The 24,799-nt window shown below is 38.9% G+C and overlaps 1 protein-coding gene across 2 annotated transcripts in view; it reads left to right on the top strand.

The window, feature by feature from the left end:
* The window catches only part of RAPGEF5 (Rap guanine nucleotide exchange factor 5), a 249,618-nt gene that overhangs the window by 112,886 nt on the left and 111,933 nt on the right, over positions 1-24,799 (top strand). For both annotated transcript variants that reach the window (XM_017526967.2, XM_017526966.2), the window contains exon 8: positions 17,474-17,547. In XM_017526967.2, coding sequence (XP_017382456.1) covers positions 17,474-17,547 — 74 coding nt within the window. The remainder of the gene's footprint in view (positions 1-17,473; positions 17,548-24,799) is intronic.

Below are 24,799 nucleotides of genomic sequence, written 5' to 3'. Positions count from 1 at the left end.
TTTTTTTTAAATCAAGGCTAATGTCCACAATGGTGCTTCCTAGGTTTTCTTCTACTATTCTTATAGTTTGAGGTATTACATTTAAATCTTTAATCAATCTTGAGTTAGTTTTTATAAATGGTAAAAGTTAGAGGTCCAGTTTTATTCTTCTGTAAATGGCTAGGCGGTTATCCCAGCACCATTTATTAAATAGGGCATCCTTTCCCCATTGCTTATTTTTTATTGCTTTTGTCAGAGATCAGATGGGCGTAGGTATGCAGCTTTATTTCTGGGTTATCTATTCTGTTCCATTGGTCTTTGTGTTTATTTTTCTAATGGTATCATACTGTTTTGGTAACTGTAGCCTTATAGTATAGTTTGAAGTCAGCTAATATGAGGCCTCTGGCTTTGTTCCTTTTGCTTAGGATTGCTTTTGCTATTTGTGCTCTTTTTTTAAATTCCATATGAATTTTAGAATTCTTTTTCTAGTTCTGTGAAAAAATGACAATAGTAGCTTGATAGGAGTGCCACTGAATCTGTAGATTGCTTTGGAAGGTATGGCCATTTTAACAGTATTTATTCTTCCAATCCATATTTTTCTGTTTGTGTGTTCATTTATTGTTTCTTCCAGCAGTGTTTCGTACTTGTCCTTGTAGATACCTTTCACTTCCTTGGTTAGATGTATTCCTAGGTATTTTGTTTTTTGTGTAGCTGTTGTAAATTGGATTGTGTTCTTGATTTGGCTCTCTTCCTGAACATAATTGGTGTATAGAAATGCTACTGATTTATGTACATTGACTTTGTAGTGTGAAGCTCTCCTGAAACCACTTATCAGTTCCAGGAACCTTTAAGATTTTCTAGGTATAGAATCATGTCATCAGTGAAGAGAGGTAGTTTGACTTCTTCTTTTCTAAATTGGATGACTTTTATTTCTTTCTCTTGCCTGATTGCTTGGCATGGACTTCCAGTACTATCTTGAATAAAGTGTATTATGTTGATATCTTAAGAAGAAAGCCAAACAGTTAAAGTAGCCTATGGTTTTGTCAATTTATGTGGAAATTCAAAATGCCCTTTTTAAAAATGGGGTTGTTTTGTTTTTGTAAAAAAAACAAAAGTAAAAGTAAGAAAAAAAAGTTTTAAAAAAGTATTTTTAAAAAGTAAAAATATACTTTTACTTATTTGAGAGGAAATATGGCTCAGTGCCTTCAACATGGACTTGGAAAATATACAAAATGGGAAGTCTTTAATTTAAATGGTACTGGAAAACTGTATATCCTCAAGCAGAAAAATGAAATTGGACACCCATCTCACACCATATACAAAAACAAATGTAAAATAGATTAAAGACTTAACTGTATGAACTTAAACTGTACACTTCTAAAAGAAAAACATAGGGGGAAATCTACATAACGTTGGCCTAGGCAATGATTTTTATGAATATGACCCCAAAACACAACCAATAAAAGCAAAAAAAAGACAAATGAGATTACATCAAACTAAGAAGATTTTGCACAAGAAAGGAAATAATCAACAGAATGAAGAGACAGCACAGAGAGTAGTAAAAATTATTTATAAACTATACATTTGATAAGGGTTTAATAACCAACATATATAAAGAATTGAAACAACATGATAGGAAGAAAACCTGATTTTAAAATGGCCAAAGAACTTAAATAGACATTTCTCAAAGACATACAGATAGCCAACAGGTTTCTGCAAAAAATGGTCAATATTACTAATTATGAGGGAAATGCAAATTAAAATCACAGTGAAATATCACTTCCTAACTCTTAGAATGGCTATTACCCAAAAGATGAAAGGTAAGTGTTGATGAGGATATAAAGAAAAGACAACACTTGTACTTTGCTGGTTGAAATGTAAATTAGTACAGCCATACAACAATGTGGAGTTTCCTCAAAAAACTGGAAATAGAATTAGCGCATGACTTAGCAATCCTACTTCAGGTATCTGTTCAAAGAACTGAAATTAGTATGCTGAAGAGGTACATTGTAACAATGTTAGCAGTGGTCCCCAACCTTTTTGGCACTAGGGACCGGTTTCGTGGAAGATAGTTTTTCTACAGACTGTGGTAGGGGGATGGTGTTGGGATGATTCAAGCACACTGCATTTATTATGTATTTTATTATTATTACATTGTAATATATAATAAAATAATTATACAACTCACCATAATGTAGAATCAGTGGGATACCTGAGCTTGTTTTCCTGCAACTGGATGGTTCCATCTGCGGGTGATGGGAGACAGTGACAGATTATCAGGGATTAGATTCTCACAAGGAGCACACATCCTAGATCAGATGCGCAGTTCACAGTATGGTTTGCTCTCCTGTGAGAATCTAATGTCACTGCTGATCTGACAGGAGGTGGAGCTCGAGTGGTAATGCTCACTCACCACTGCTCACCTGCTACTATGCCACATGGTTCCTAACAGGAAGACCCCTGCATTACAGTATTCACAATAGCTGAGGTGAGGAATCAATGTAAATGTTCATCAACAGATGAATGAATAAAAAATATATATATTTAATATATGTTTAATAAAATATATATACACACATACATATATATTTTATATAATAAAATATATATACACATACATATATACATATATACACATACACACATATATATACACATATACACATGTTATACACGTGTACATATACATGTATATATACATATATACACATATACATAATGTATATTTATATGTATATATACATGTATATGTGTGTATACATGTATATGTATATATGTGTATATACACACATATACATATTCTATACATATAATAGTATTCTATTATTTGTAATAGAATATATACACACACGTATATACACATATATATATATATATATAGTATATAATAGTATTCTATTCTATAGAATATATACACGCACATATATACACGTGTATACACATAGAATATATACACATATGTGTGTATATATTCTATGTGTATACACGTGTATATATGTGCGTGTATATATTCTATAGAATAGAATACTATTATATACTATATATATATATATATATATATATATATATATAAAATAGAATACTATTCAGCCTTGAAAAAGAAGGAAATAATGTCATTTGCAACAACATGAGTGAACTTGGATGACACTTTGTTAAGTGAAATAAGCCAGTCACAGAAAGAGAAATACTACATGATCTTGCTTATATGTGGAATCTTAGTGGAACGTAATGGAAATAGAGAGTAGAAAGGTGGTAACTGCAGGCTTGGCGGGTAGCAGTGGGAGTGGACTGGGGAGATGTTGACCAAAGGGTACAAAGTTTCAGTTAGATAGGAGGACTAACATTCCCAAATCGATTGCACAGCATGGCGACTATAGTTAATAATAATGTGGTCTCTATTTCAAAACTACTAAAATAATAGATTCTAAATGTTTTCACTATAAGAAATGATAAGTATATAAGGTGATGGGTGTGTTAGTTTGATATGATCACTTGACATAGTCATTTTAAAATGATGCAATCATTCCACCATGTATGCATGTGTCAAACATTCTATTGTATAGCATAAAGGTATATAATTCATATTTGTCAATTAAAAATTAAAACTTAAGAAATAGATTGGGCTGATAACTGAAGCAGTACCAAAACTTTTTTTTTGGCTAAGTGCACTGCTCATGCCTGTAATCCTAGCACTTTGGGAGGCTGAGGTGGGTGGATCACCTGAGGTCAAGAGTTCAAGACCAACCTGGCCAACATGGTTGAAACCCCGCCTCTACTAAAATACAAAAATTAGTTGGGCATGATGGTGGGTGCCTGTAATCCCAGCTACTTAGGAGGCTGAGACAGGAGACTCACTTAGGGAGACGGTGGCTGCAGTGAGCTGAGATCATGCCACTGCACCCTAGGCTGGGTGGCTGAGTGAGACTCCATCACAAAAACAAATAAAAAACAAACTTTTTTCCCCCAAAATATATTATGTCTTAGTTTTGCCATTTGATAATCTTATGAGATTGTTTTCTTTTGTGAGCCATAAGTACAATTGTTATTCAAAAATGGTAGTATAGAGGCTTTCAGAATTATTCACTGCACTGAAATGTAGAGGGGAAATGCTGTGTTCTTTATTTTCTGCAGTGGTTCTGTGGTCCTTACTGGTTGCTACCCACTGTCACAGAGCAATATTGTAGTTGTTTCTGGTCTGAACTCTTTTCATAATAAACACTCTGTTTAAGATGTAGCTGCTTCCTGAGTCCCCACTTTTCGATCACTCATTCCTGGCATGCAGGGTTTGTTGGAGCCACATGGGCCATGTCAGTAACTCTGCCCCAGTGGATTCAAAGTGGTTGACCAGGGGCCCCCTCTCAGCTGGGTCAGAGTCTCTGGGCCTTTCTGGCTGCCCCACCCTATATTAGTAGAACTTAACCCCCCTGGCGTCCCTGCCGCATGCTCTGTCCAGACCTTTGCCTTTTGTGAGGGGAAGCTCCATAGCAAGTCCCTATCCCCAGAGGATGTAGAAACTGCTAAGTGCTAGGAACCTTCCCATCCTGAGAAAGAAGAGCAACTTGGAAAGAATAGCTGCTGACTTGCTGTGACTCTGCCAACTCCCAAAGGAGCTAGGGTCAGACTTTGGGGCAGTTTTCTCTGTGTGCCAACCAGCACCCTGTCCACAGTGTACCCTCAGCCATCTCTCTGGCCTCACTTATCCTCTCAGACCCAGCCCAGCCAAGGAAGTCAGGCCCATGGCTCTTACCTGCCTCTCTGTGTCCTTGTCACACTTCTCCCTGCAGTCCACTTGATTCAGCATGGGGACAACCTTGAGCTTTTCCAGCCTGTCACTTCCTGACCTTTTCCTTTGGGGGAGGAACCTGCAACTTAGCGTCACAGGAGAGAAGGTCAAGATTTGGGACTTAAAGGGTTGGTGCTTAATGTGCAAAGAAAGGCAACAGAATCTCTACAGATTCTGCCATTTCAAGTTTTTTTTTCTTGCTGTAAAGTTCTGCTTTGGGTGTTGGAATATAAATATTATTGACTTTGTTTTTACATTCCTTATCTTCCACTCCACCCCAGTGGTAGGTGGGTCTGACTGGGAAGAGCATCCCATCCACAGATAAAAATGCAAAAAAACACATCACCATGTTTTATATAATAATAGAAAGTCACTACCATTGATTAAGTAGTTTAAATCCATCCCTCCTTCCACACATCCATCCTGTGGGTTTTTATCACCTCCCTTTTACAAGTGATGAAATTGAAACTTGGTGAGTTGATGTAATTTGGCAAACAGTTGTACCAGAAGTATTGTAGAAATAATGCTATATTTTTCCCGAATGTGTAATAAAAGGAAATTCCTTTAAATTCTAGCAGGATAGATTTTGAAGGGGGTTAAGGCAAATTTTCCAGTCTTCTTTCCTGGGCTTCTCCTGGGCTGCCCTCCTACTCTATTTATTTAGTGACTCATTTGGTGTCACTGCTTGTGTTTGCAAACATGACCCCTGGGGAATTCTTGGTGGCTCTGCTGTCTGTTTTTAAATTCCACTGCAATATCAGTGGGAAGATTTAGCAGTACAATTACTGACAATTCAGAAACAAAAAAAATTGAATAATATAAGTGGCAAAAAGTTTCAATAAATGTTTTTAAAATGTAGCTGTCTGCCATAAACTTTAGTTAACCAGAATGCCCTTTAGACCTGTCCTGTTGAGTTTTCCAGTTTACAGTCCCCATGGCAGAATCATGTAGCTGCGAAAAGCAAATCAAGAGACTCAGGTTCAGTCCTGGCTTAGCCACTACGCAAGACTTAGCGGCTTCCAGAGGCTCATTTTCTTATTCTGGGCAGTGGAGCTAATGACACACACTTTGGAGCTTGTTGGAGGGGCTAAATGAGATGGCTTAAAGCACACAGAGCTTTGTACTGACACATAGGCTCAGAGTCATTTTTCTTTTGCTGGCTGAAATAAATCTTTTATAATTTAATTCCTAGGAGAAATTGTGTAGAGTAGTGGAGTGCACTAGGATCTTTTTATGAATGAACATTTTGCAATATCTAGGAATCGATGCTGCTTAATATTTTACTGTGTGATGATAGCAGATTCGCCTGAATCTGTATTGTCACCAGAACACAACCTTGAAAGGCACAAAAAATAAGTAAAGCTAGCCAGTCACAGTGGCTCACATCTGTAATCCCAGCACTTTGAGAGGCCGACGTGGGTGGATCACATGAGGTCAGGAGTTTGAGACCAACCTGGCCAACATGGTGAAACCTTGTCTCTACTAAAAATACCAAAAAAAGCATGGTGGTGGGCACCCGTAATCCCAGCTACTCGGGAGGATGAGGCAGGAGAATCTCTGGAACCTGAGAGGCAGAGGTTACAGTGAGCCGAGAGGGCGCCACTGCACTCCAGCCTGTGTGACAGAGCAAGACTTTGCCTCAAAAAACAAACAAACAAAAAAAAGTAAAGCCTTTCTGTCTTCCAAGAAAAATGTTGGAAAAAAGAAAAACCTCAAACCTGTTACTAAGGTTAACTTGATTTTTGTTTATCAACACTTTATTTTAGTTGGATAATACACAAGTCACCTTTGCATTAAAAAAAAAACCTTTTTTTCCCAGTACATTTCCTTATAAGAATGGCAATGAAACGGGCTACTGCTATCAATTACTGATTACCTCTTTGTTACCCCAAGCCAGTGAGAGAAGTATTTATGTTCTAATTAAAGGAACCAATGTGAGATACCTTTTGTTCTAATGACATTAACATTGTTTTCCGTTGAATAACTTTTCCATTGACTGGCTGTATATTAAATCTTAATCAAAAGAAAACACTGTAAAAACCTATTAAGAAATAGTAGAGAAGGAAGCTTGGAGAATCTTGGCTATTAAAAAAAAGGTGTAAGAGTTGAAATGGAATCCTCTCCGGGGATAAATCATGTAGTCAGTAAGGCAGCAGGGAGGGTGGAACGAGGCCACCCAGAGCCCTCTCAGTGGCTTGAGTTGCCCCTAGTCAGGCGTGCTGAGCGTGGAGTATCTGATGGGGAAGATGGGAGCTTTCAGCCACCTCTGCTTTCTCTCTCCCCACAGTAGATTTGTTGTGCTGTCTGAGTGCTATGGCTTTCCAGAACACACAGCACACCTATATTCAAATGTTAATAAAAGTAATACATTTCTTTCATGTAGCAAATATTTATTATCTTTTTCCTATAAAACCATGGGGAGGATTTGGGGGGAAGGCAGTGGGTAGGAGCACTTAAAATTGTGCAAGTCATTATGGCCCTAATGACAGAGCCACCAGTGACCACTCCTGTGGCACAGGCCCACCTAGGCACATCTCCCCAGCAGGACCCTGAGAACTGAAAGGCAGCCAGCTTCCGTTCCAATCCTGGCCCCATCCCTCATTGGCTCATCAAACATCACTTCTTTAAACCTCAGATTTTTTAGTTCTTAGTAGGAAATCCAAGTCAGTTCATGCTTATACTGTTTGAAATAAAGCTCCTTTTTTTGTTTTGTTTTGTTTTGTTTTCAGCCTCGTTTCTGTTCAATTTGTTTTAGGCTATTTGATCTGTAAAACATAGTGATACAGATAGAGGCAGACCTGGGTGTACTTAACTATCTCCTATACTCACTTCCTGTATAATTTCGGGCAAGCTGTGTGGCATCTCTCAGCCTCAGTTTTTCCATCTGTAAAGTGAGTGTAATCTTAACAGTGCCAAAACAGAGATATAGACTAATGGAACAGAACAGAGGCCTTGAAGGCAACACAACATATCTACAACCATCTTATCTTTGACAAGCCTGACAAAAACAAGCAATGGAGAAAGGATTCCCTGTTTAATAAATGGTGTTGGGAAAACTGGCTAGCCATGTGCAGAAAGCAGAAACTGGACCCCTTCCTGACACCTTACACTAAAATTAACTCCAGATGGATTAAAGACTTAAACATAAGACCCAACACCATAAAAACCCTAGAAGAAAATCTAGGCAAAACCATTCAGGACATAGGCGTAGGCAAGGACTTCATGACCAAAACACCAAAAGCATTGGCAACAAAAGCCAAAATAGACAAATGGGACCTAATCAAACTCCACAGCTTCTGCACAGCAAAAGAAACAGTCATTAGAGTGAACCGGCAACCAACAGAATGGGAAAAAATTTTTGCAGTTTACCCATCTGACAAAGGGCTGTTATCCAGAATTTACAAAGAACTAAAGCAGATTTACAAAAAAAAAAAAAACAAGCCCATTCAAAAGTGGGCAAAGGATATGAACAGATACTTTACAAAAGAAGACATACATGTGGCCAACAAACATATGAAAAAATGCTCATCATCACTGGTCATCAGGGAAATCCAAATCAAAACTACATTGAGATACCATCTCACGCCAGTTAGAATGACAATCATTAAAAAAATCTGGAGACAACAGATGCTGGAGAAGATGTGGAGAAATAGGAATACTTTTACATTGTTGGTGGGAATGTAAATTAGTTCAACCATTGTGGAAGACAGTGTGGCAATTCCTCAAGGACCTAGAAATAGAAATTGCATTTGACCTAGCAATCCCATTACTGGGTATATATCCAAAGGATTATAAATCGTTCTACTATAAGGACACATGCACACGAATGTTCATTGCAGCACTGTTTACAATAGCAAAGACCTGGAACCAACCCAAATGCTCATGGATGATAGACTGGACAGGGAAAATGTGGCGTGGCACATATACATCATGGAATATTATGCAGCCATCAAAAACGATGAGTTCATGTCCTTTGTAGGGACATGGATGAACCTGGAAGCCATCATTCTCAGCAAACTGACACAAGAGCAGAAAATCAAACACCGCATGTTCTCATTCATAGGCGGGTATTGAACAATGAGAACACATGGACACAGGGAGGGGAGCACTACACACTGGAGTCTGTTTGGGGGAAATAGGGGAGGGACAGCAGGGGGTGGGGAGTTGGGGAGAGATACCATGGTGAGAAATGCCAGATATAGGTGATGGGGAGGAAGGCAGCAAATGACACTGCCACATGTGTACCTATGCAACAATCTTGCATGTTCTTCACATGTACCCCAAAACCAAAAATGCAATAAAAACAAAAAATATAAAATAAATAAATAAATAAATAAATAATAGTGCTTAGAATCTGATTAAGGAGAGGACCAACCACACACCTACCCTAGAACATCACTGGTATAATGGATATATGCTCCCATTTAACTCAGAATTTTTAAAATGAAGAATCATATAACTGTCAAATATAAATGGATTCTGCTTTGGCCAAGGAAGTTGGGCTTATCTACTAAAAAGTTATAAACACCCCTCGTTGAGGTTGTATAATGACGAAGGAATTCTTTTTCAGTGAGCATAATCTCATTGCTCAACGCCCAGCAAGGCAGCCACACAAACCTATAGACTTGTTGGCTTTGGGTGGTGGTTAGTGACAATTCTGAAACCAGATTGTGCATGGGGTGTTGCTGGGTCTGGGCAATGTGATTTTATCCATGTACATGATTTACCTCTCTTCTTAGTGTGTTGGAAAAATTACGAATGTCAGAAAAATGAGGAATTAAGTGTAAGAAAATAAACACAACTCTATAATTTGTCACTTTACAATTCACAAAATAATTTTTAAAGCATCAGAAAAATTCCTAATTCAGATAATTCAAGAAAAGTGAATTGCTAAATTCCAAGAAATGGTATTCACCTTTTATTAATAGACATTTGATTTTGCACTAGCCCTACTAAGTAAATGCTGAACAGATATTTAACAAACATTGGCACAAAGAGGTATCAAATTATTAACCTGCCCTCAATGGCCACATGCCTCAGTGTGGCATTACCAAGACCTCTACCAGAGGGCTATGGGGAGGATGGAATGGGATAATCCACATTAAGAGTTTACCATGTGCCTGAAACATAGTATGAGCTCAAGAAGTATATGTATTTGTTATACGGTGGTAGTATTTCCTGTGCTCATGGTCCCTCTATGCTCCTTAGCCTAGCATCCAAGCCCGACTTACTCTTCTGGCTTTGTTTTCTAACATTTCCCAATGTGGTCTACTTCCTGCTCCCATATCAGATCCCAGAGGTTTCTTCAGTTTACCTTTGTTTATGCCAGTTCTCCACCTTCACTCCATTTCTCCCCTTATCTCGTCCACCTATCAGAATCTACCTTTTCCTGGATGCCTTTCATGATGTTAACCCCTTGCCCCAAACTGGGTTGACATTTTGTTCTATTTTTAGCTGTTTTATAGTTACTACTATCTGAATTGACTACCTTTGTTCAGTTTAGTAAACCATTACTTGGCACCTCTATGTTCTAGAAATTATTCCAGGTGCTGGTGTTACTGAAACGTGAGGCATTAAGTCTAGATCCTGCTGCTCAACACACAGAAAGCCAATCTCTGAGACGAGGATTATTGCCAAGGAAGAAGGCTATAATCGAGTGCTACAGCAGAGAAGATGGGAGCTCAGTCTCAAATCCATTTTCCTGACCAACTAAAACTAGGGGCTTATATAACAGGGAAGAGATGTAACAAGTAAAGGAAAGCAGAAACCTAGGGAAGGGCAAGGAAGCAATCAAGATGAATGAAGGATCTAGCCTGTAATGTCTAGATGCAGTGATCTAGTGAATTTCTATTTTTTTATTTTTGGGGGGGCAGGGGGAGGGGAAGAATCCTAAAGATTGTTTCCTGAGGAAAGACCTCAGGTAAAACAAATATAAGTTTCAAGCTTTAAGACCAGATGGATCAATTTCTATGGACATCAAAAAAAAAAAAAAAAAAAAAAAAAAAAAAAAAAAAAAAAAAAAAAAAAAAAAAAAAAAAAAAAAAAAAAAAAACCACTGTGGGACTATTGGGCCAGTTTCACTGGAATATGAAAATATACACTCTGTCCTCTTGAAGATCTCATAAGGTAGGTTAGCAAAGTCAGATATTTGTGTTGCTGACTAAAAAGTATCAACTATACAGAAAAAGAGCTTTGCTGGACTAGGAGGAAGTACTCTTCATTTTGTCAGAGGCCTTAGATGCAGAGTGAGGACTCAGAAGACTCTTCATTAAGGAGCTGGTATTTGGGCTGGGGAGCCCAGTGGACAAGAGTAATTTTACCTGTTGAAGACAGAGACAAGGGCATTCCAGGCTAGAGACAAAGAAATGTACAAAGGAAGAGATGCACCTGAGGAGAAGGTCCAAGACCCAGTGGCCTGGGCTTTGAGGCCTTGTTGAGGGCTTCCACCTGAACATTGGCCAGTGGTCAGTAGAGTGGGGATCACAGGTATCAGAGCTTTCAAAGCTGCCCATCCCTCAGCTAAGTCCCATGGCATCAGAAACCCTGAATTGGTATGTATCTCCCTGTGTGACTCTCATGTACTCTTAAGCGGGCATAGGCAGGATGTGGGGATGGCCTGATTAGCCTCTCATTCTGGAGACAGAACTCTGGCAGCTGTGTGGTGAATGGATGGAGGATAGAGGGAGAGGCCATGCCACAGCAGCCTACGTGAAGTTTGGCCATGGCAGAGAGGACAAAGGGTGGAATCATTCCAGACGTAGAAGTGACAGGATTTAGTGTGAGCTTGATGTGAGGGCTTAGGGAAAGGAGGACCATGAAGGTGCCAGAGCTTTCCAGCTTTCGTACTTGGTGGTGATTTAAACTGAAATATACCAGGAGCAAGAAGAGGCTTGTGATATCAGACCTTCATGTCCTCACACCATATTAAATCAATTACTCTTTCTTGAGATGCAGATTGTGCCACTACACCTATCACAGCAGCTTGTTTGTAGCAGATATGTTACTGTGTATGAAATGAAAATATTCAACATGTGACTGGAACTGTGGGCCTGGAACTCAGAGAAGCAGGCAGAAATGTGGACAGATTTGAGAATAACCCGCATAGCAGTGACAGTTGAAACTCTGGGAACAGATAAGATCACCAAGGAAGGAGGCAAAGAGCGAGAAAAGAGAGCCTGGAGAAAGCTTGCATTTTTAGAAGATTTGAGGATGATAAGGACACAGAGAAGAGAGTTTTAAGTCAACAGTCTTAAATTCAGCTGAACAGATTAGGGTTGAGAAAAAATGCTGGAGCAGAGAGGTAGTGGTCACTGGTCCACCTTTGAAGAGAAGTTCAATGGCACTCAGAGGCCAGGTTATAATACCACACAGAATGGCTTGATGGTGGACACCGACCCCTACTTCTCTAATTTTAACACTGAAAAAGTACAGTGATGAGGCAGAAAGGTTACAATTACCATTTTTCTTCTTTTTTAAAGAATGGAGGAGATTTGAGCATTTGGAAGCATTTAAGATTACATATTGATAGCAAAAATGAGGATACTCCGTAAGCATTTCTCACTGCAGGCTTGTGTCTGTGCCATCTCCCAGGGCCGAATGTGGACGGAGTGTTGTTGAAGGGCCTCCAAAAGTAAACATTGTGACCCCACTCCAGGATAGTACAAAAAATATCTGATTATTTAGATAATGAAGAACTGGGCTCTGCCTCCTGTGGCCTGGAGACACTTTGGTGTTTTCCTACCATTTTTATGTCCACAACCCCAGAACATGTAAAAGATTCCAACTTAGTACACCTCTCATCCACACTTGTGAAAAACACTTTACTAGTGCAGTGCATTTTGATCTTAATTATTTTTCTGTTCTTTCTGTGATATTATGTTGTATTTCATTAAAAGATAAAAAAAAAGAAAAGAAGCCCTGGTCAGGATCCATGTGAATAGGTTTGCTGATATGCAGTTTGACCAGCCCTATTCTGTTCTATCCTTGACTGAGGCGGTGATGAACTGTCACTGACACGTACAGTTTATGTGTGAGGCCTAAGGCAGGTTACTTTACCACACTAGTCTCAGTTTCCTCATCTGTAAAATGGGGGATGATTTTACCTGCCCAGCATTTCCGGTTGAACGTCAGATGAGACCCTTCATGAAAGAGTTTTATTTCTGTAAAAATGCTACACAGGTGAAAGATTATATTATTGCCAAAACTTTAGTTCTTGGCAAAAATACCCAGTACGTTATTATTCTTAACTGTTTGCTGATTTCTCACATTGAGTCTTGAAATGTTCAGTTTCTATCTGTAGTCATCTCTGTGGTTGGTTTGTAAGATTTTTTTTTTTTTTTTTGAGATGGAGTCTCACTCTGTTGCCCAGGAGTGCAGTGGTGCAAAATCTCAGCTCACTACCACCTCCAACTCCTGGGTTCAAGCAATTCTTCTGCATCAGCCTTCTGAATAGCTGGGATTATAGGTATGTGCCACCCTGCCTGGCTAATTTTTGTATTTTTAGTAGAGACGGGGTTTCACCATGTTGATCAGGCTGGTCTCAAACTCCTGACCTTGTGATCCACCTGCCTCGGCCTTCCAAAGTGCTGGGATTACAGGCGTGAGCCACTGTACCCGGCCATTGTAAGATTTTTTTAAAGAAATGGGTTGGTTGATTTTTTAAAGAATGGTCCTGATGAGAGTCAGCAAATGACAGTCATTGTGTATTTAATGTTTTCTTGTTAGTGGGGCTCTTACCTTTACAAAATTGATCAGCAGAAGTTAAATAAGCATCATTTAGAAAGGACAGCATTCCCCTTCGTGTTTAAGTATTATTAGTAGTAGAGTTATTCACAGAGTTGTTGGTTTTTTTTTTTTTGGTGGTGGTTTGTTTTTTAGCACCCATCCTAGTAAGTCCTGGAGAGTGAAAACCTGTTTTTGTCCCCAAGGCAACAAGAAAGCAATACCAAGTTAAGTCCAAAATCCTTGGACGCTTTCTACTGTGTTCACCTTGAATCCCTCTTGGCAAATTTACAAATAGGTACATTTAAACTCGGTACTCCTACCCAACCAGTGTTAACTAATTCACATACATGCTTAGTTCTCCTGCGGGCTCTAGTGCTCACCACTCAAAGTATATGCTTTAGATCTTGCACTTGTGTCTTTTGTTATGGTAAGTTATTTTCAAAGGCTTTTACTTGCTTTTAGACTCTGTGTGTTGAGAGATAAGGAGATGGTTTGTTTTGGCAGAGAATAAGGCTCCTAGCCACCCTCAGTCCCAGAAGCTGTCATTCCTGTGTACGTGTTTCACTGGAGGGAACTGTCCCAGAATCAATATTTGCGTAGGAAATTTTCCCCAACCAACTCTTATTCTGATCAGATAAAAGAAAAATTGAACTGAAAAATCTAAATAACTCCTTCCTCCTTTTTCTACCACATAAGCCATGCCACCGATTGTGTCTTCATTTATTTCTTGACATTAATCTATGCATTAAAGGGTCAACAGAGCTCTCCCTTTTAGGGGACTGTGTGTATTTTATGCATGCAACTTCATGGGATAATCATAAATCCTTAGCCAGGATAAATGCGCTTTTGCTCTTCAGATGCATTCTTGGAATTATAATTTTTTTTTCCAGGAAAATAATGTTATTTTCGCTGTCTTGTCTTTGTCATTAAGGGGTTGAGGTTGAGTCCAGCAGAACTTTGAAAGTTTCTCCATTATGCAGATTAGTTTACAGAGTTAGCTTTACCAAGTCCCTTAACTTGCTCGTGTTTCTAATTCCCACTCTGTTCTTTTGGCATAATGCTAAGCAACTGATTTTGCGGCCTTTAAAGATGTGACAATAAATGTAGCATTGTTGGGGATAAGCTAGAAATAAATACAGGACTGGCATTTTATCTTAGGTTTGTTTTTATGTTCATCTATTCCTCCTTTATTGTATTTCTATGTATTAAGAATTATTCCTAAATCCTAAAAAGTAGTGTGAGGCCAGATGAGGTGGCTCACACCTATAATTTCAGCACTTTGGGAGTCTGAGACACGAGGATCGCTTGAGCCCAAGAAGTCAAGGTTGCAGTGCGGCGTGATTGTGCAACTGCACTCCAGCCTGGGCAACAGAGGGAGACCCTGCCTCAAAACAAAAAAAAAGTGTTAACTCTCAATCTGAAATTATCATTTAGTGTCCTGCATGTTCTGTGTTCTAGTATAATAAGGTAAGAAAAAGAAATGCCTATACCCTAGAGCATTGTTGTTTTAAAACCAAAACTATGAATTCAGTAGGCTAAAATAGTCCAAAACTTAATTTTCTTCATTTTTATTAAAATTAGCACTTTAAAGAGAAAAATACAAATAAAGCTCAAATGAAGTGCCAAAGTATGATTGCTTTTCATGGGAAGTTATTTCGCATTGGTATATGCTCAGCCTCCCCTCCAAGAAAATTGCTCTGCATTCCAGGATGAGGAAAGACTTGTATTATTTCAGTTAGTTAAGTGGAGTTCCTTACTTCTGTAGCCATTGCATTTTTAAGTGGAATTTAGGATGTTATTCTGTGTTTTATTTTTCTCTTTGTATTCTTGCCTCTAGTTTTTCAGAGAAAACACAAATGTTTTTCTTTGTTCTTAAGTTTCCCCCTAGCAGGGCAACAGTAGCAACAGGGGACCCTTTTGAACAAGCATGAATGGGACTTTTCTCTGAAAAATAGAAGAAAAGCCTCTACCCACTTCAACTCTTCCTACCTTGCCTTTAGATGCTCAGCTGGTCAGAGTTATCCTAGTTATCCAAAGAGTGAACAGAAGAATTTCTCTCTTTTCTTCTTTCATAAATAGTTACAAAAGAAGTAGCTTATTATATAAGTGGGCATAGTCAAGCAGTTCCGTTTTGATTACTTGGGGATACATTGTTCATGCCATTTAGCATTTGCAGGGCCCTACTGTATGCATGGCATTGTAGGTGGGCTCCATGGTGGGCACCACACAGCAGGCATGAAAGGCATACAAAAGCAAAAGGTACATGAAATGATATTTTTAAAAATACAGAGCAGAGAGCACAATATTCAGAAGTACACAGGCTGGGCGCGGTGGCTTATGCCTATAATCCCAACACTTTGGGAGGCCAAGGCAGGCAGATCACTTGAGGACAGGAGTTCGAAACCAGCCTGGCCAACGTGATGAAACCCTATCTCTACTAAAAATACAAAAATTACTGGGTGTGATGGTATGTGCCTGTAATCCCAGTTACTCAGGAGAATCACTTGAACCCGGGAGGAAGAGACTGCATCACTGCACTCCAGCCTGGGCAAAAAGAGGGAGACTCCATCTCAAAAAAAAAAAAAAAAGTACACAGAACAATGCAAACTGAGTCGATAAGTACAGTGTGTGACCTCACTGTCAGCCAGGGTTGGTATGCTTTGGCCTGCTTCTGATGGGGAGGGCAAAAAGGATAAGTGACATAGTGGATACAAGGAATAACTATTTAGGAGTCATCCTTGATTGCTTCTCCTTCATCTCCTCTTTTTTCTCCTTCCATATTCAATTCTTTGGCAAGTTGTGCCTATTTTGTCTAAAAAATACAGCTCCAATGTTCCACGTTTCTCCTGCCCATTGCCACTTCCCTGGTCTGAGCCATTGTCATCTGCAGGCAAGATTATAGCAATAGTCACTTAACTGGTCTTCCTGCTTCTGCTCTTCTTTCCCTCAAGTCTGTTCTCCACAAAGAAACAAAAAAGAATTTTTGAAAATATGTATCAAATCATGCACTTCTCAGCTTAAAATTCTTTTCTGGTTCCCCATGTTCCTGGGATTAAATCTGAATTTATTGTGGTTTCTATTCTCTCCAGGCTTGTTGAATGTCACGTCTCCTGCTATGGGCATAATAAGTGCTCCATAAAAATTTTTAAAACAAAAGAACAGGTTGTATAAAGAGAAAGGTAATCAAACTATTATGCATGAGTCAGTGTTATGGAAAATACATTTTGGTGTTGAATGTCAGTGTGAAGTTGGACATTTGGAGGAAGCTAGAGAGTTCAGAGAAGCCCTTCAGTGATGAGCAGGAGTTCAGATGCCATCAGATAAGCAATACATAAGCCAAAGTCTGGCACTTGTTGTTTCTATATTTTTTGAGACTGATTATTTTAGCATTGTGCCCAAGCTGGATTGGATTAATGAGAGGCTGGAGTCAGGGACTTTGTGTAAGAGGTCATTGTACCAACAAAGAAAGGGTGATAAGGGCATAAATAGGGAGATGCTGGGAAGGAGAGATGGATGCAAGACTCCACAGTATGGAATTTTCTGGTAACAATGCACTGAGCAACCCAGATATAAAATACTGTGCTTCCTTTATTATGTGACATTTAAACTGCCAGCCAGAAAACCACATTAAAAATATATGTATGGCTGTTCTCACATGAAATGAACAGAAGTCTTCATCTGAAACCCCCATCTGCCCTTTTGGTAAAGCACAATACTGATATGATGATGTCTGGGTGGGTTTAGGTGAGGAACAGAATTAAGATTGAATTTTCTCACTGCCATTGATTTAATACATGAGATAATATACATGAGAAGTACCCAGTGCTATTATCTAACTTCACATTTGATTAACAAAAATATAATGCCAGTATTAACATTTTATGAATCTATCTTTTTTTCTGCTAAATTGCAATCTGTAAGAAAATTATCTGAAACATTTTTTGTATGATGATATATTTGTTTAATAGTGTTCTTTTTTTTTTTAAGCAATTGAACAAGATGAAGAAAACAATGACAAACATGTAGCTGTAACAGAAGCTGAAAGTGTTCCAGATTCTCAGGTATGATCAATTCTATGACAGCCCCTCATCATCCACTTCTATGTTAAGGGTGGTGAGACAGTACAGGTACTCAGCTTTTACCTTTTATGTTTTGTAAATAGCCACATTTCTGGGAATAAAGTGCTCAGTTTTGATATAAAGGTATTTCACACGAAGGGTCCTAAATTAATAATTATATTTATAATTTGATTCATAGGAGAGGAACAGATAAACACACTTTACTGGGCAAAGTGAAGAAAGAGAGAAAAAGCAAGGGAAATGAATGAAGGGCAGACGTTCCCCTGAAGAAGGCAGTGGAGAATGAGCCAGCTAAGAGCATGAACCTGCCAGAGGTTCTGTGCTACCTCCTAGTAGCTAAATCATGGCATGAATATGCTTTTGGTTGCAACCTACCTCCAAATACTATTGCAGCATAAAAACCTTGGATACCCTAGTGCTGACAGCTATTAACTTTATATAGCAGTGGAGCATTAAAAAATCCTGACTTAGCCTAGTTGACTCATCTCACTTTACCTTTAAGGTTTCCAAATCTGTTGATTCTGGTCAGAAGAATCACATTAACTTTTTCAATGAAGATTGCCTGGACTGTAATGTTTTAAGAAAGTCATATTGTTTTGCCATGGTAATATTAAACATGCAGCAGTCCTCAAGTTCATATTGAAATTATACCACAGGCTTCCAAGCAAACCAGTGCAGGGATTCCCCTGCTCAGTGTATTTACCACTTTCTTCAAGATTTCTTAAATCCTTAAATTACTAGTGAGACAAGGGCTTCTACATTTGAAATACTGTTATTCTTCATTTATTCCGAACTTATTCTATGCATAAATGTCTCTTTGAATGCAATTTTATTTCTCAAAAAAGATACACAGACCTCACTATTCAGGATTTTGTGATTTTTATTCAGCAGTGGTTATGTAACAATATTTCTACAGGGCCTACAGAGGAATGAAATCATGAAACCAGTAGTTGATAATTCGATCAGGAACAGATTCTACTTAGGTTTGAAAGTCGAGTCAAGTGCACCAGCATGGCATCATGGCCAGTGGCAGGCACTTGTAATCCCAACTACTTGGGAGGCTGAGGCAGGAGAATTGCTTGAACCTGGGCCACAGAGGTTGCAGTGAGCCGAGATTGCGCCATTGCACTCCAGCCTGGGCGATAGATTGAGACTCTGTCCCAAAAATTAATAATAATAATGAGAATTATAGGCCTGAGCTGGGTAGGAAGGAAGGCAGTTGTCACTTCTTCTAGTATGTCTAAGAAGGCTTGAACTGCTACCAAAGTGGAAACGCCAGTTTTATTGGCTTAATTCTGCAGGCCCATCTATATAAATTCTCTGGATAGAATAAGTAGTTCATGTCATGCAAGGTAAGCGTCAAGAAAACTTAGAATTTTGCCATCAGATAAGTAGGCAGAATTAGAAATAAAAATATATGCTCGTTGGTGTGTACGTATGTGTGTAATTTACATGTACAACTTATTTGATTGGTATATATTCATATACTGGCTTGAGCACCTATTTGCCAATCTTCACAGTATTTCAGATTACTTCAGTCTTCATTCCAAAGCATATTTTAAGTAAGTTAAGTGGATTCTGATTCCTTCTTCCTCATGCATGATGAAATATGTTACTGAGGGGAAAATGCCTCTAGGTTGCTGAAAATGTTGGGTCTATAAAGAGTTAAGATGGTCACTAACCCCAGAGAGACTTGCCTTGTGGTACACAGGCTTCCATCTACCGCAGATCTCTCATCTTTTCTCACATGTTGGCTGCATTCTTCATACTCTCACTTAAAAATACCTTTTCTGCTTAAGAAACTCGCTGTGTTAATGCTGTCACATGTGGGTGGAGTGAAGAGAGCATTTAGAGTTGGGTTTACATCCCAGCCCTTCTTCCTTAAGGGATGTTCCTTAGTAGCTGTAAACCTGGAAGTTCCTGTAGGGCACCTAAGTCTTTGTCCCCATGACATCCCCACTATGCTAGACGATACCTAGAATGCATGGTTTTCATCTCTACAAAATAGAGATATTATAAGCCTGTCATGAGGTTGAAATGAAGCAACATAAAACACTCCCTGCAATCCTGGCACATAGGAGAGTTTCAGTAAATGTTGGGCAGCATAATGTAAAGACTAGAGGTGCTGCCTCTGGAGCCAGACTGCCTGGGTTCTTTTCCTGACTCTGCCACAGTAACCTTGGGCAAGTCAACACTCTTGTGATCCTGTCCTCCTTTCCTGTAATGATACTGGGAGCTAACACCTGGGCAGTACTTCATATATATTAGGCACTCTAAGGCTCTTTGTTTTTATTAATGTATTTAAACCTCACAGCAAACTCTCCAAGGTAGGTAGTATAATCACTACCACTTTATAGATGTGCTGGTAAGGGACCGGGCCAGGTCTCAGACCAGGGCAGTCTGGTTCTGATGTCTTCGGGTTCTGATGTCTTTGCTTTAAACCACTGTGCAAACTGCCTTTCTAACCTCTGTAAAATGGAAATAATTGTCAGATTGTTTTGAAGATTAAACAACTACATGTGAAGCTATTAGAATAGTGCCTGGGCTGGGCACAGTGGCTCATGCCTGTAATCCCAGCACTTTGGGAGCCTGAAGCGGGTGGATGACGAGGTCAAGAGATTGAGACTATCCTGGCCAACATGGTGAAACCCCGTCTCAACTAAAAATTAGCTGGGTATGGTGGCTCATGCCTGTAGTCCCAGCTACTCAGGAGGTGGAGGCAGGAGAATTGCTTGAACCTGGAAGGCAGACGTTGCAGTGAGCCAAGATGGCGCCACCGCGCTCCTGCCTGGAGCCTGAAGACAGAGTGAGACTGTCTTAAAAAAAAAAAAAAAAAAAAACCCACAAAAACAAAAAAGAACAGTGCCTTACACACAGTAAGCAGCCAACAAAGTCAGCCTCTGTCATTTATTGTCACTCTGATCATCTCTCTCATTCCTTTTTGGTTGGAATATTTAAAGTGTTTAACTGGGCCAAGATACAGCATTACTGTCTGCCATATGGTATCTTCACAGACACAAAATATTCTAGTCCCTATATTATAGGACAAAAGAATTTAAGAATCTTTGTCAAAATGTACTGAAAATTTGCTGGTTCTAGCTTGAGTTCTCATGAGATTTTCTATTAGTTATTAATTGACTGATTGGTTGATTGATTGACACAGGGTCTCACTCTGTCACCTAGGCTGGAATGCAGTGGTATGATCATGGCTCACTGCAGCCCCAATTTCCTGGACTCAGGTGATCCTCCCACCTCAGCCTCTTGAGTACATGGGACAACAGGTGCACACCACCATATCTGGCTAAATTTTTGGAATTTTTGTAGAGACAAGGTTTTGCCATGTTGCCCAGGCTAGCCTCAAACTCCTGGGCTCCAGCAGTCTGCCCACAGTCTCCCAAGGTACTGAGATTACAGGCATGAGCCACCACAGTTGACCTTGAGCAATTAATGTGTCGAACTTTGGAAATTCTTGCTTTGATTCCATTAGCCAATGGCCACTGGATTCAGTGACTATTTTCATTGTCTCATATCCTCCATTTGAATCAATCATTTCATTATTAAGTGATAATAATTGTTAATTAAGCAAATTAACTGCTAAATATTTGGTAACTAATTTATGAGTAGTCAGAGTATAACTTTTAAAAATATATATACTAAAGAAAGCTCTTATTTAAGACTGAAAGAAAATTGACTATCCTGTTAAATATTTCATGTTTGATATTATTTGAGTTTGCTTATTCTCTTTTTTAACTTTTTAGTTATTTCTTAAACTTTGCTATCCTTTTTTTTTAATTGTATTTGCTCTCTGGGGGACATGTGCACATCCTGCATCCTGCAGGATTGTTGCATAAGTACATACATGCCATAGTGGTTTGCTGTCTCCATCCCCACCCCACCCCCACACACACCATCACCTACATCAGGCAGTTCTCCCAGTGTTATCCCTCCCTAACCTTCCCACTGCCCTGCCCTGCCATCCCCCCTCCCCTACACACCACCCCCTCACCTAGCCCTGTGAGTGTTGTTCCCTTACCTGTGCCCAAGTGTTCTCATTGTTCATCACCCACCTGTGAGTGAAAACATACGGTGTTTGGTTTTCTGTTCTTGTGTCAGTTTGCTGAGAATAATAGTGTCTAGATTCATCCATGTCTCTACAAAGGATATGAACTCATCGTTTTTTATGGCTGCATAGTATTCCATAGTGTATGTGTGCCACATTTTTTTTGTCCAGTCTATCATTGATGGGCATTTGGGTTGGTTCCAGGTCTTTGCTATCATAAACAGCGCTGAAATGAACATACGTGTGCATGTGTCTTTATGATAGAACGATTTGTAATCCTTTGGGTATATATCCAGTAATGGGATTGCTGGGTCAAATGGAATTTCTATTTCTAGATCCTTGAGGAATCTCCACACTGTGTTCCACAGTTATTGGACTAAGTTACACTCCCACCAACAGTGTAAAAGTGTTCCGATTTCTCCACATCCTGTCCAGCATCTGTTGTCTCCAGATGTTTTAATGATCACCATTCTAACTGGTGTGAGATGATATCTCAATATGGTTTTGATTTGCATTTCTCTAATGACCAATGATGATGAACATTTTTTCATATGTTTGTTAGCCACATATTTGTCTTCTTTTGAAAAGTGTCTGTTCATATCCTTCGCCCACTTTTGAATGGGTTTGTTTTTTTCTTGTAACTCTGCTTTAGTTATTTGTAGATTCTGGATATTAGCCCTTTGTCTGATGGGTAGATTATGAAAATTTTTTCCCATTCTGTTGGTTGCAGGTTTACTCTGATGATTATTTCTTTTGCTGTGCAGAAGCTCTGAAGTTTAATTAGGTCCCATTTGTCTATTTTGGCTTTTGTTGCCATTGCTTTTGGTGTTTTAATCATGATGTCCTTGCCTGTGCCTATGTCCGGAATGGTTTTGCCTAGGTTTTCTTCTAGAGTTTTTAATGGTGTTCTTATGTTTAAATCTGTAATCCATCTGAAGTTAATTTTTGTATAAGGTGTCAGAAAGGGGTCCAGTTTCAGCTTCCTGCATATGGCTAGCCAGTTTTCCCAACACCATTTATTAAACAGGGAATCCTTTCCCCATTGCTTGTTTTTGTCAGGTTTGTCAAAGATCAGATTGTTGTAGATGTGTGGCATTGCTTCCGAGGCCTCTGTTCTGTTCCATTGGTCTATATCTCTGTTTTGGTACCAATACCATGCTATTTTGATTACTGTAGCCTTGAATTATAGTTTGAAGTCAGGTAGCGTGATGCCTCCAGCTTTGTTCTTTTTGCTTAGGATTGTCTTGGCTATGCGGGCTCTCTTTTGGTTCCATATGAAGTTTAAAGTGTTTTTTTCCAGTTCTGCGAAAAAGGTCAGTGGTGGCTTGATGGGGATAGCATTGAATCTATAAATTACTTTGGGCAGTATGGCCATTTTCACAATATTGATTGTTCCTAACCATGAGCATGGAACATTTTCCCATCTGTTTGTATTTCCTTAATCAGTGGTTTGTAGTCCTCCTTGAGGAGATCTTTTACTTCCTTTGTTGTATTCCTAGGTATTTTATTCTCTTTGTAGCAATTGTAAATGGGAGTTCACTCATGATTTGGCTCTCTTTGTTTGTCTCTTATTGGTGTATAGGAATGCTTGTGATTTCTGCACATTGATTTTGTATCCTGAGACTTTGCGAAGTTACTTATCAGCTTAAGGAGGTTTTGGGCTGAGATGATGGGGTCTTCTAAATATATGATCATGTCGTCTGCAAATAGGGACAATTTGACTTCTTCTTTTCCTAAATGAATGCCCTTTATTTATTTTTCTTGCCTAATTGCTCTGGCTAGAACTTCCAATACTGTATCAAACAGGAGTGGTGAGAGAGGGCATCCTTGTCTAGTGCCAGTTTTTTAAGGAAATGCTTCTAATTTTTGCCCATTTGGTATGATATTGGCTGTGGGTTTGTCATAAATAGCTTTTATTGTTTTGAGATAAGTTCCATTGATACCTAGTTTATTGGGAGTTTTTAGCATAAAGCGCTGTTGAATTTTGTCAGAGACCTTCTCTGCATCTATTGAGATAATCATGTGGTTTTTGTCTTTGGCTCTGTTTATGTGGTGAATTATGTTTATAGATTTGCATATGATGAACCAGCCTTGCATCCCCAGGATGAAGCCTACTTGATTGTGGTGGATAAGCTTTTTGATGTGCTATTGGATTCGGTTTGCCAGTATTTTATTGAAGATTTTTGCATCAATGTCCGTCATAGCCTGTAGTTTTCTATTTTAGTTGTGTCTCTGCCAGATTTTGGTATCAGGATGATGTTGGTCTCATAGAAAGAGTTAGGGAGGATTCCCTCTTTTTGTATCATTTGGAATAGTTTCAACAGGAATCGTACCAGCTCCTCTTTGTATGTCTGTTAGGATTTGGCTGTGAACCCATCTGGACCTGGACTTATTTTGGTTGGTAGGCTAATTGCTGTCTTGACTTCACACCTTGTTATTGGTCTATGCAGTATTTCAGCTTCTTCTTGGCTTAGTCTTGGGAGTGTGCAAGTGTCCAGGAATTTATCCATTTCTTCCAGATTTACTGGTTTATGTGCATAGAGTCATTTGGTATTCTCTGATGGTAGTTTATATTTCCAAGGAATCGGTGGTGATCCCCCCTTTATCTTTTTTTATTGAATCTATTCAATTCTTCTCTCTTTTCTTTTTTATTAGTCTAGCTAGTGGTCTGTCTATTTTGTTGACATTTTCAAACAACCAGCTCCTGGATTTATTGATTTTTTTGATGGGTTTTTTTGTGTCTCTATCTCCTTCAGTTCTGCTCTGATCTTAGTTATTTGTTGTCTTCTGCTTCCTTTTGAGTTTTTTTAAAATCTCCCACTATTATTGCACAGGAGTCTAAGTCTCTTTGTAAGTCTTTAAGAACTTGCTTTATGTATCTGGGTGCTCCTGCATTGGGTGCATAAATATTTAGGATAGTTAGCTCTTCTTGTTGCATTGATCCTTTTACCATTATATAATGCCCTTCTTTGTCTCTTTTGATCTTTGTTGGTTTTAAGTCCGTTTAATCAGAGACTAGGATTGCTACCCCTACTTTTTTTCCTCTCCTTTTGCTGGATAAATCTTCTTCTGTCCCTTTATTTTGCATCTATGTGAGTCTTTGCATGTGAGGTGGGTCTCCGGAATACAGCACACCAATGGGTCTTGACTTTTTTTTTTTTTTTTTTTTTTTTT

Source organism: Cebus imitator, unplaced genomic scaffold (assembly GCF_001604975.1).
Source record: "Cebus imitator isolate Cc_AM_T3 unplaced genomic scaffold, Cebus_imitator-1.0 Scaffold45, whole genome shotgun sequence".
NCBI lineage: Eukaryota > Metazoa > Chordata > Mammalia > Primates > Cebidae > Cebus > Cebus imitator.
The sequence above is the reverse complement of the archived record's forward strand: the minus strand, read 5'-3'. Positions and strand labels throughout refer to the sequence as shown.